Source organism: Entelurus aequoreus, linkage group LG23, assembly GCF_033978785.1.
Source record: "Entelurus aequoreus isolate RoL-2023_Sb linkage group LG23, RoL_Eaeq_v1.1, whole genome shotgun sequence".
Classification (NCBI taxonomy): domain Eukaryota; kingdom Metazoa; phylum Chordata; class Actinopteri; order Syngnathiformes; family Syngnathidae; genus Entelurus; species Entelurus aequoreus.
Window position 1 is genome coordinate 36,096,918 of NC_084753.1, and position 12,108 is coordinate 36,109,025.

The window sequence follows — 12,108 nt, forward strand, 5'->3', positions numbered from 1 at the left end:
TGAAGGACTAGAATGCAGTGCAAGACATATCTTTTTTCGCTCTGACCGTAACTTAGGTACAAGCTGGCTCATTGGATTGCACACTCTCTCCTTTTTCTATTGTGGATCACGGATTTGTATTTTAAACCACCTCGGATTCTATATCCTCTTGAAAATGAGAGTCGAGAACGCGAAATGGACATTCACAGTGACTTTTATCTCCACGACAATACATCGGCGAAACACTTTAGCTACGGAGCTAACGTGACAGCATCGTGCTTAACTGCATATAGAAACAAAAGAAATAAACCCCTGACTGGAAGGATAGACAGAAAATCAACAATACTATAAACCATGGACATGTAACTACACGGTTAATTCTTTCCAGCCTGGCGAAGCTTAATGCTGTTGCTAACGACGCCATTGAAGCTAACTTAGCAACCGGACCTCACAGCGCTATGCTAAAAACATTAACTATCCACCTACGCCAGCCAGCCCTCATCTGCTCATCAACACCCGTGCTCACCTGCGTTCCAGCGATCGACGGTGCGACGAAGGACTTCACCCGATCATAGATGCGGTCGGCGGCCCGCAGACGGAGGAAGTTAAGGTGAGTTCGGCGGCTAGCGCGTCTGCTATCCATCTCTCAGTCCTCCTGGTTGTGTTGCTGCAGCCAGCCGCTAATACACCGATCCCACCTACAACTTTCTTCTTTGCAGTCTTCATTGTTCATTAAACAAATTGCAAAAGATTCACCAACACAGATGTCCAGAATACTGTGGAATTTTGAGATTACAACAGAGTTTTTTGTATAGGATTCAATGTGTCCGCATACTTCCCGTTTCAACGATTGACGTCACGCGCATACGTTATCATACATAGACATTTTCAACCGGAAGTTTAGCAGGAAATTTAAAATTGCACTTTATAAGTGTTAAGATGTTAAGATTTCATCATTGATATATAAACTATCAGACTGCGTGGTCGGTAGTAGTGGCTTTCAGTAGGCCTTGGCAGAGGTCAGCTTTCTCCGATGATTTCTTTTGCCAGCGTTTTGTTTCAATCGTGATCACATCACATTGGGGATGCAACAATATGACCGAAATGATCACGATTATCATTGTTGAGTGTGCTTATTATACACACACTGAAATCTTTCGATCAGGGGTGTCCAAACTACGACCCGTGTGTCCAATGAACAATTTGGCTGGCGCTGCGTTTTCATATAAATAAATAAATGATAAATGGGTTATACTTGTATAGCGCTTTTCTACCTTCAAGGTACTGAAAGCGCTTTGACAGTATTTCCACATTCACCCTTTCACACACTGATGGCGGGAGCTGCCATGCAAGGCGCTAACCAGCAGCCATCAGGAGCAAGGGTGAAGTGTCTTGCCCAAGGACACAACGGACGTGACTAGGATGGTAGAAGGTGGGGATTGAACCCCAGTAACCAGCAACCCTCCGATTGCTGGCACGGCCACTCTACCAACTTCGCCACGCCGTCCCCATATCACATACAAACAGCCAGCGGTCTAATAGCTGCCGTTTGGACGCCATCTGGTGGCCAACAAAAGTAACTCAAGTCAGTGACTATTGATTATCAAGCACAGCAATTACTTGTATGACCCAATCCAAACAACCTTCCCTAGTCATGGAGCAGGGGGAAAAAATTCAACCAGCGTAAAAACATAACACAACTTGCTCATTGAACTTTGTGAATATTATAAAAAATAAAAAGTCCAATCAGCATCAAAAAATACATCCATTACAAGGTATTAGAGATGTATGATATTGGCTTTTTTGCTGATATCAGATATTCCGATTTTAACCAACTCTTAATTACCGATTCCGATATGAACCGATACCGATATATACAGTCGTGGAATTAACACATTATTATGCCTAATTTTGTTGTGATGCCCCGCTGGATGCATTAAACAATGTAACAAGGTTTTCCAAAATAAATCAACTCAAGTTATGGAAAAAAATGCCATCATGGCACTGCCATATTTATTATTGAAGTCACAAAGTGCAAAGCGGGGGGTGTATATTGTAGCGTCCCGGAAGAGTTAGTGCTGCAAGGGGTTCTGGGTATTTGTTCTGTTGTGTTTATGTTGTGTTACGGTGCGGATGTTCTCCCGAAATGTGTTTGTCATTCTTGTTTGGTGTGGGTTCACAGTGTGGCGCATATTTGTAACAGTGTTAAAGTTGTTTACACGGCTACCCTCAGTGTGACCTGTATGGCTGTTGACCAAATATGCCTTGCATTCACTTGTGTGTGTGTGAAAAGCCGTAGATATTATGTGATTGGGCCGGCACGCAAAGGCAGTGCCTTCAAGGCACGCCCCCAATATTGTTGTCTGAGTGGAAATCGGGAGAATGGTTGCCCCGGGAGATTTTCGGGAGGGGCGCTGAATTCGGGAGTCTCCCGGGAAAATCGGGTGGGTTGGCAAATATGACTAGGAGACGCAACTGCTCTGTACTTCTCCCTACGTCTGTGTACCACGCCGTTCAGTGACGTTTTAAAAAGTCATAAATGTAACTTTTTGAAACCGATACCGATAACTCCGATATCAGATTTTAAAGAATTTATCGGCCGATAATATCGGCAGTCCGATATTATCGGACATCTCTACAAGGTATGATGGGAAAATGTAAAACACTCTCTCCATATTTATCCATGTTTAACACATTTTAGCTGCTTGATATTTCTGATTAATTAAAAAACTTTAATGAGGTCGTCACGGGAAACAAACAAGGTAGGGGTCGAATTTTCACATCATCTTAATAACCAATTATAAAAATTATTCATTGTATATCTATTTCATTCTTATAATAATAATAATATGTGCTATATGTACTATATATATACACTACCGTTCAAAAGTTTGGGGTCACCCAAACAATTTTGTGGAATAGCCTTCATTTCTAAGAACAAGAATAGACTGTCGAGTTTCAGATGAAAGTTCTCTTTTTCTGGCCATTTTGAGTGTTTAATTGACCCCACAAATGTGATGCTCCAGAAACTCAATCTGCTCAAAGGAAGCTCAGTTTTGTAGCTTCTGTAACGAGCTAAACTGTTTTCAGATGTGTGAACATGATTGCAAAAGGGTTTTCTAATCATCAATTAGCCTTCTGAGCCAATGAGCAAACACATTGTACCATTAGAACACTGGAGTGATAGTTGCTGGAAATGGGCCTCTATACACCTATGTAGATATTGCACCAAAAACCAGACATTTGCAGCTAGAATAGTCATTTACCACATTAGCAATGTATAGAGTGTATTTCTTTAAAGTTAAGACTAGTTTAAAGTTATCTTCATTGAAAAGTACAGTATGGGGTTTGTTGTTTCTTTATGAGGAAATACGTTAATGTCTCTTGTACTTTAGCAGCTTTTTACCACCTAAAAAACATTGTCAAGATCAGAGGAAAATCAGACTCGGGAAGACTGATCCGTGCCTTTGTCTCCAGCAGGTTAGACAACCGTCATAGCCTTCTCACTGGGCTCTCTAAACGAGCTGTAAAGCAGCTGCAGTACATCCATAATGCTGCTGCTCGAGTCCTGGCTAGAATCAGGAAATACGACCATATTAGTCTAGTGCTTAGGTCACTGCACTGGCTTCTTGTTGCTCAGAGAATAGACTTTAAAACAGCTCTCTTTGTGTACAAGTATTTTTTAAAGATATTGTGCCAAAGTACATCGCTGCCATGTTAGAGCCATATGAACCATCTCGAGCTCTGAGAACGTCAGGGAGTGGTCTCCTGCTGGTGCCCGGAGTCAGGACCAAACATGGTGAAACTGCTCCGAAAATCCGGAATAGTTTTCCTGAAGATGTGAGACGGGCCTCAATGTTGGTAGTGTTCAAATCCAAGCTGAAAACACTTTTATTTAAAGGCCTACTGAAATGAATTTTTTTTATTTAAACGGGGATAGCAGATCTATTCTATGTGTCATACTTGATCATTTCGCGATATTGCCATATTTTTGCTGAAAGGATTTAGTATAGAACAACGACGATAAAGATTGCAACTTTTGGTATCTGATAAAAAAAAGGCTTGCACCTACCGGAAGTAGCGTGACGTAGTCAGTTGAACATATACGCAAAGTTCCCTATTGTTTACAATGATGGCCGCATGAAGTGAGAGAGATTCGGACCGAGAAAGCGACAATTTCCCCATTAATTTGAGCGAGGATGAAAGATTTGTGGATGAGTAAAGTGCAAGTGAAGGACTAGTGGGGAGTTGAAGCTATTCAGATAGGGAAGATGCTGTGAGAGCCGGGGGTGACCTGATATTCAGCTGGGAATGACTACAACAGTAAATAAACACAAGACATATATATACTCTATTAGCCACAACACAACCAGGCTTATATTTAATATGCCACAAATTAATCCTGCATAAAAACACCTGCGTGTTTGTTATGCTAGCTCCTAGCTCCTCTGCTAGCTCCTAGCTCCATAGAACACGCCAATACAATTCAAACACCTGATCAACACACACAATCACTCAGCCCAAAAGACCGTTTACCTAACCCAAGGTTCATAAAGCTTATATATTTTTTAAAAGTTACGTATGTGACGCGCACATACGGTCAAGTTATCGAATGTTTAGCAGCCAAGGCTGCATACTCACGGTACCTGATATTCAGCTGGGAATGACTACAACAGTAAATAAACACAAGACATATATATACTCTATTAGCCACAACACAACCAGGCTTATATTTAATATGCCACAAATTAATCCTGCATAATAACACCTGCGTGTTTGTTATGCTAGCTCCTAGCTCCTCTGCTAGCTCCTAGCTCCATAGAACACGCCAATACAATTCAAACACCCGATCAACACACACAATCACTCAGCCCAAAAGACCGTTCACCTAACCCAAGGTTCATAAAGCTTATATATTTTAAAAAAGTTACGTACGTGACGCGCACGTACGGTACGGTACGTGTTATGCTAGCTCCTAGCTCCTCTGCTAGCTCCTAGCTCCATAGAACACGCCAATACAATTCAAACACATGATCAACACACACAATCACTCAGCCCAAAAGACCGTTCACCTAACCCAAGGTTCATAAAGCTTATATATTTAAAAAAAGTTACGTACATACGCAAAAAAAAGCCAAAGCTGCATACTCACAGTAGCACGTCTGCGTCTTTGTCATCCAAATCAAAGTAATCCTGGTAAGAGTCTGTGTTGTCCCAGTTCTCTACAGGCGTCTGTGTATCCAAATCAAAAGTCCTCCTGGTTAGAGTCTCTGTTATCCGAGTTCTTCCATCTTGACTGCATCTTTCGGGAATGTAAACAAAGAAGCGCCGGCTGTGTACTGTTGTGGCTGACTACGTTCGAAAAATACGTCCATTTCGCACCGACAACTTTCTTCTTTGCTTGCTCGGCTTCCTTCTCCATAATGCAATGAACATGATTGAAACAGATTCACGAACACAGATGTCCAGAATACTGTGGAATTATGAAATGAAAACAGAGCTTTTTCGTATCGGCTTCAATGTGGAAGGCATACCCGTGTTCGTCGGGCTACGTCACACGCATACGTCATCCTCAGAGGCGTTTCGAACCGGAAGTTTAGCGGCAAATTTAAAATGTCACTTTATAAGTTAACCCGGCCGTATTGGCATGTGTTATAATGTTAAGATTTCATCATTGATATATAAACTATCAGACTGCGTGGTCGGTAGTAGTGGGTTTCAGTAGGCCTTTAATGGTGCATATGACAACTGAAAGTATTTTATCTACACTCTGATTGATTTTAATTAAAGGTGCCATATGTAATAAATTAATGTCAAGTCATCATTAAATGGTTCTGATATGTCAAAAGGCATTAATAAATCATGTTCTTTTCGAATACCTTTATAACTGATAACAGTATTTCAGCAGGGCTATGCTCATTTCAAAATTAGATTTACAGCCCCGAAATCTTGTTATTGTTTTCAATGCCCCGCCCTCCACCGTTTGACCAATTAAAAAGTCTGTGAGTGTGTCACATCCAGGTTGCCAGTTATACACAGTCATCTTCGTCTGGCTACTGCCACTGGTAAAGTTACTAAACATGTAAGACCTTAGTAAATCTAAAAGTAGAGATGTCCGATAATATCGGACTGCCGATATTATCGGCCGATAAATTATCGGTTTCAAAATTATCGGTATCGGTTTCAAAAAGTATAATTTATGACTTTTTAAAACGCCGCTGTGTACACAGACGTCGGGAGAGGTACAGAGCGCGAATAAACCTTAAAGGCACTGCCTTTGCATGCCGGCCCACATAATATCTACGGCTTTTCACACACACAAGTGAATGCAAGGCATTCTTGGTCAACAGCCATACAGGTCACACTGAGGGTGGCCGTATAAACAACTTTAACACTGTTACAAATATGCGCCACACTGTGAACCCACATCAAAAAAGAATGACAAACACATTTAGGGAGAACATCCGCACCGTAACACAACAGAACAAATACCCAGAACCCCTTGCAGCACTAACTCTTCCGGGACGCTACAATACAGCGGTTACTATTAATGCCGTTTATCGTTACATCCCTGCATCACATCATTACCTAATCCAGAACTTTACGGAAAAAGATGCTACGCACAATAAGACAAAGAGAAAAGATAGTTAACATAAAGTCGTAGGATCAACGTCGTGGACCACAGCGTAGATCCTGTATGTTCCTGTTTATTGTTCGGTCCTCGACTGACTTTATGGAATGGATTACTAACCAAAACCAAAACCACTGAATAGGGAAAAGGGTTGGACACCCACGATCCAACCTGTTATAGTTCCGAATAGGTAGACAACTTCGATTTCCTCGACAGAAAGAACGGCCAGGGTCATGACCCTCCACTTCTCCCAAGAGTCCATCGTGTACCGAGCAACAAACACTCCCCTAGGACAGACTGGTTCCCCTGAACCCGAGCTTCTTCCTGAGAAGATCTTGTCAATTTTGTTGAGAGACAAGATAATCAATTCCATTGTTTTGATTTCGGAGAAACAGTGCACAAAGAGGCTCCAAGATAGTTAAGACAAGACAAAACCACACAAAAAGCAGGAGAAATAAGGGAACGAGTCTGCCTTCGTTGAGAGCCAAAGAGAAGAAAGACACTTTTGTTACTTAGTTACCATAATTAAATTATTGAAGTAATTGAATTACTAGTACATTCAACGAAAGTCATAAAAAAATAGAAGAGCATCAATCTTTTGACAACATCTGCGTGTGTCGTTCAGTACACGGCGTTAAGAACACACAGCAGCAGATGGTCAAGACAAACTTGTGTCTGACTCGGGCCGGGGGCCACCTCGAGAGCCCCTCCCCCCCACTCTGGGTGGCGATGAGGAGGAGCACGCCGGCGTCGTGCTGAGGGAGAGGTGGGAAATGTGTGGAGCCGTGTGAATTTGAACGTGTAATGCTGAAGCAGAGGGTGAGGGGCGGAGAGACGTTTGAGGCGGGGTGTTGACATTCCTCCGTTTCCCTGGCAACGCGACATGAATACTAAGTGCTCGGCGTTGGTGCAGGTCTGGGGTTCGGATCTTAGATCTAGGTCGGGGGCCAGCAACCCGCGGCTCTTTAGTGCATTTTTAAAAAAGGATTGAAAATGGAAAAAGATGGGGGGGAAAATAATGTTTTTGTTTTAGTATGTTTTTATTTTGAGGACAAACATGACACAAACCATCACAATTGTTAGAAAGTGCACTGTTTAATATGTTTGTGTGCATGCGTCACTGATGAGAGTATTTGGTGAACATTGTTTTGTCCAACTCATTTCGGCGGTTCTTGAACTCACCAGAGTGGACTGTGACGCAACAGTTTGTTGACGTGTAAAATCTTCCACTCCTTTGTCTCATTTTGTCCACCAAACAGTTTATGCTGTGCGTGAATGCACAAAGGTGAGGTTTGTTGATGTTATTGACTTGTTGGAGTGCTAATCGGGCATATTTGGTAGTGCACGACTGCAAGTTAATCAATGCTAACGTGCTATTTAGGCTAGATGAAGTGTTTCCCATAAACTGCCAAGATACCTGTGGCGGTGGGGGCGTGGCTATGGGCGTGGTCACCATGACACCATCGAGTAATTTGCATCATTTACTACAATGATATGATTTTCTCTAAAAAGGCTCAAAAAATGTATACTTACTAATTAATAATAACAGTTTTGTTTTAAACGTCCATCCATCCATCCATTTTACAATATAATTACAACACTTTATGTACATATTTATATACAGATTTGAACAATAAGTAATTCACTGAAATATATTTATTAATTGTGGTTCTTACAAAAAATATATCTTATAAAATATAAAAGCTAAAATGTCTCTTAAAGCTCTGCCCCTTTAATTAGTGCATACTAAATAATTTAACTTTAGCCTACTACTACAACCATATTATTTACCAGCAACATAAAGTGAAACAGAGGCAGAGGTGTCCTGCCACAGTCAGTAACAAATAAACAGAAAACAGTAGCGGTCAAATACAAATAAGGCAACAAGAGAAGTATCCTACACTTCTCTTTTGTAAAGTAAATCTGAACAGCCTATATGGGCATCTACATCAACTATATGATTTGCCTGAGAAGCTGGGCAGGACAAAAAAAATAAAAAATAAAAAATAAAAACTTATTTGTGGCGGGCGGACGTAATTCTTTCGTGGCGGACCGCCACAAATAAATTAATGTGTGGGAAACACTGTGATGTATGTACATATTGCATCATTATGCCCCATTTGTAGGTATATTTGAGCTTATTTAATATCCTTTACTTGTATCCTCTTTGTATATAATTTAGGTTTGCATGTGTCATGACACATTATCTGTATGTAATATTGGCTGCATTACATATAGTTGTTTGGGTGCCATGTTGTTCCAGACCACAGCAAACATTACCTAGCTTGCCAAAGATTGTAAAAAAAAAAGATTAAAAAGAAGACAGCCTGCTGTTTCCTTTAACTTGGACACACATACTGTATATATACCTTTGGCCATTAAAAGCCAGTAATTTCCAGGAGTTATCTCACCTTCTGAGTAGCCTCTAAATTGACTAATGGTTTCTAATGTTGTAAAAATGTGTTGAATAAATATTACATTTAAACATTTCTGTCAACGAAGATTTGCTCCAGCCTGCGACACATAGTCATTTTGATAGTAGGCTATTATAGTTAATATAGACACTTACGTCATGTGTTGTCTTCATTATAACACGTATATAAGACTTTTAAAGTCATTTTGATAGTAGGCTAATATAGCTAATATAGACACTTACGTAATGTGTTGTCTTCATAATAACACTTATATAAGACTTTTAAAGTCATTTTGATAGTAGGCTAATATAGCTAATATAGACACTTACGTCATGTGTTGTCTTCATTATAACACTTATATAAGACTTTTAAAGTCATTTTTAAAGTAGGCTAATATAGCTAATATAGACACTTACATCATGTGTTGTCTTTATTATAACACTTATGTAAAAATGTTAAAGTAATTTTGATAGTAGGCTAATATAGCTAATATAGACTTACGTCATGAGTTGTCTTCATTATAACACTTACATAAAACTTTTAAAGTAATTTTGATAGTAGGCTAATATAGCTAATATAGACACTTACGTCATGTGTTGTCTTCATTATAACACTTATATAAGACTTTTAAAGTCATTTTGATAGTAGGCTAATATAGCTAATACAGACACTTACGTCATGTGTTGTCTTCATTATAACACTTATATAAGACTTTTAAGGTCATTTTGATAGTAGGCTAATATAGACACTTACGTCATGTGTTGTCTTCATTATAACACTTATATAAGACTTTTAAAGTCATTTTGATAGTAGGCTAACATAGCTAATATAGACACTTACATCATGTGTTGTCTTCATTATAACACTTATATAAGACTTTTAAAGTCATTTTGATAGTAGGCTAATATAGCTAATATAGACACTTACATCATGTGTTGCGTTCATTATAACACTTATATAAGACTTTTTAAGTCATTTTGATAGTAGGCCAATATAGCTAATATAGACACTTACATCATGTGTTGTCTTCATTATAACACTTATATAACACTTTTAAAGTCATTTTGATAGTAGGCTAATATAGCTAATATAGACACTTACATCATGTGTTGCGTTCATTATAACACTTATATAAGACTTTTAATGTCATTTTGATAGTAGGCTAACATAGCTAATATAGACACTTACGTCATGTGTTGCCTTCATTATAACACTTATATAAGACTTTTAAAGTCATTTTGATAGTAGGCCAATGTGCAACCTACTAATAAAAGTCTCAATCAATCAATCAAAAGGCCAATATAGCTAATATAGACACTTACGTCATGTGTTGTCTTCATTATAACACTTATATAAGACTTTTAAAGTCATTTTGATAGTAGAATAATATAGCTAATATAGACACTTACGTCATGTGTTGTCTTCATTACAACACTTATATATGGCTGTTAATTTTTTGCGCTCCAGACAGATTTGTTTTTTGTATTTTTGGTCCAATGTGGCTCTTTCGACATTTTGGGTTGCAAGCCCCTGATCTAGGTATTGTGGGAACATTCCAGAACATCGTAGATTAATTAACACAGGTGAGTGTGTGTACTGCAAAGAACACACACACACACACACACACACCTGGCATCTGCTTAGCCACAAATCAAACGTACTTTTACAATGACAGGAAATCACTGACACACACACACACACACACGCACACACACACACACACATGTCCTTACCCTTTAGCAGCGGCAAAGGTGTGAGCTCGATGGGTTTGCCCTGAGAGCGGAACTGGGACGAACTCTGTGACCGCTTCTGCTTGGCCTTCCTGACAGACTTCCGGGAAAATCCGTCCACTTTGTCCACAGATGGAGGTGTGGTGGCTGCCGAGGACATAGCCCTGCTGGGTGGGGGGGGACACACACGGAGAAAGACACTGCATGTGAGCTACAAGGTACTAGAAAGTTCTGGAAAAAAAATAAGATCTGTCAAGGATCAAACACTAAAGGTGTAATACGGTAGGAAACCTTCAGTTTTGGTACAGAGGCGTACTGATTTTGTACATGATTCACAGAAAATATAAGCCACGCATGTACTCGGTAAAATAACAAATACAAGCGCAGCCCGGTCTTTGGCTAGTCGGAGCAATGCTAACAATACTGCCAAAAAAGTTGAAAACCCTCTTCCATGTTTTGGAACACTGCGCCTTTTTGTTGGAATACCTAAACGGAAGTAGTATCCCGCCAGAAATTGGTTATGCTTTCCGCTAGAGATGTCTGATAATGGCTATTTTGCGATATCCGATATTGTCCAGCTCTGAACTACCGATTCCGATATATCGTATTTCCTTGAATTGGCGCCGGGAATATGGTATTTGCATGAATCGAATTACAGCCGGGTCAAACTGGTTTCGCAAAATAATTAGCGCATGCTTGGCACTTCCGCCGGGTCAAATATGAGTCATTAAATGACTCCCGCCTCCTGGTGGTAGAGGGCGCTAGTGATCCTTCTTGCGACTGCTGGTACTGCAGAAGAGTGCTGCAGAAGAAGACAACCGGCAGCAAGAGTGTGCAGCCATTGTTTGCTTGGACTTTTACCATGGAGGATTACATATCTAGAATAAAACAGTTTTCTAAACTGGACTTTTAATCGAAGCAGGAGGTAATACTTAAAGACAGAGAGACTTTTAAAACTGAAGAAAGATAAGGAAGACTTCTATATCAATGCTTTTCTTCAAAAGGAGCTGGCATGGACTCATTTATACCTAAAGGTAAGACAATAATAACGTTTTTTTTTTAAATGTGCTTTTCATGATAAGGTAAGCGCCGGAGTGAGAAGAGGTTTTAAAATAATTAGCGCATGCTTGGCCATCCCGCAGGCTTCTGGTAAGCGTCGGAGTAACAGGAGGTTTTAAATTAATTAGCGCCCCTGCGGCTATTCAAGGAAATACGGTATATATTGTAGCGTCCCGGAAGAGTTAGAGCTGCAAGGGGTTCTGGGTATTTGTTCTGTTGTGTTTATGTTGTGTTACGGTGCGGATGTTCTCCCGAAATGTGTTTGTCATTCTTGTTTGGTGTGGGTTCACAGTGT

At 40.0% G+C, this 12,108-nt stretch overlaps 1 protein-coding gene across 6 annotated transcripts in view; it reads right to left on the reverse strand.

Annotated features, from left to right (window-relative positions):
• Positions 1-12,108, reverse strand: part of LOC133640990 (serine/threonine-protein phosphatase 2A 56 kDa regulatory subunit epsilon isoform) — a 105,497-nt gene that overhangs the window by 51,772 nt on the left and 41,617 nt on the right. For 4 of the 6 annotated variants that reach the window (XM_062034753.1, XM_062034756.1, XM_062034752.1 and 1 more), the window contains one exon: positions 10,758-10,921. In XM_062034753.1, coding sequence (XP_061890737.1) covers positions 10,758-10,921 — 164 coding nt within the window. The remainder of the gene's footprint in view (positions 1-10,757; positions 10,922-12,108) is intronic. The other 2 variants (XM_062034757.1, XM_062034754.1) reach the window with 1 other exon arrangement.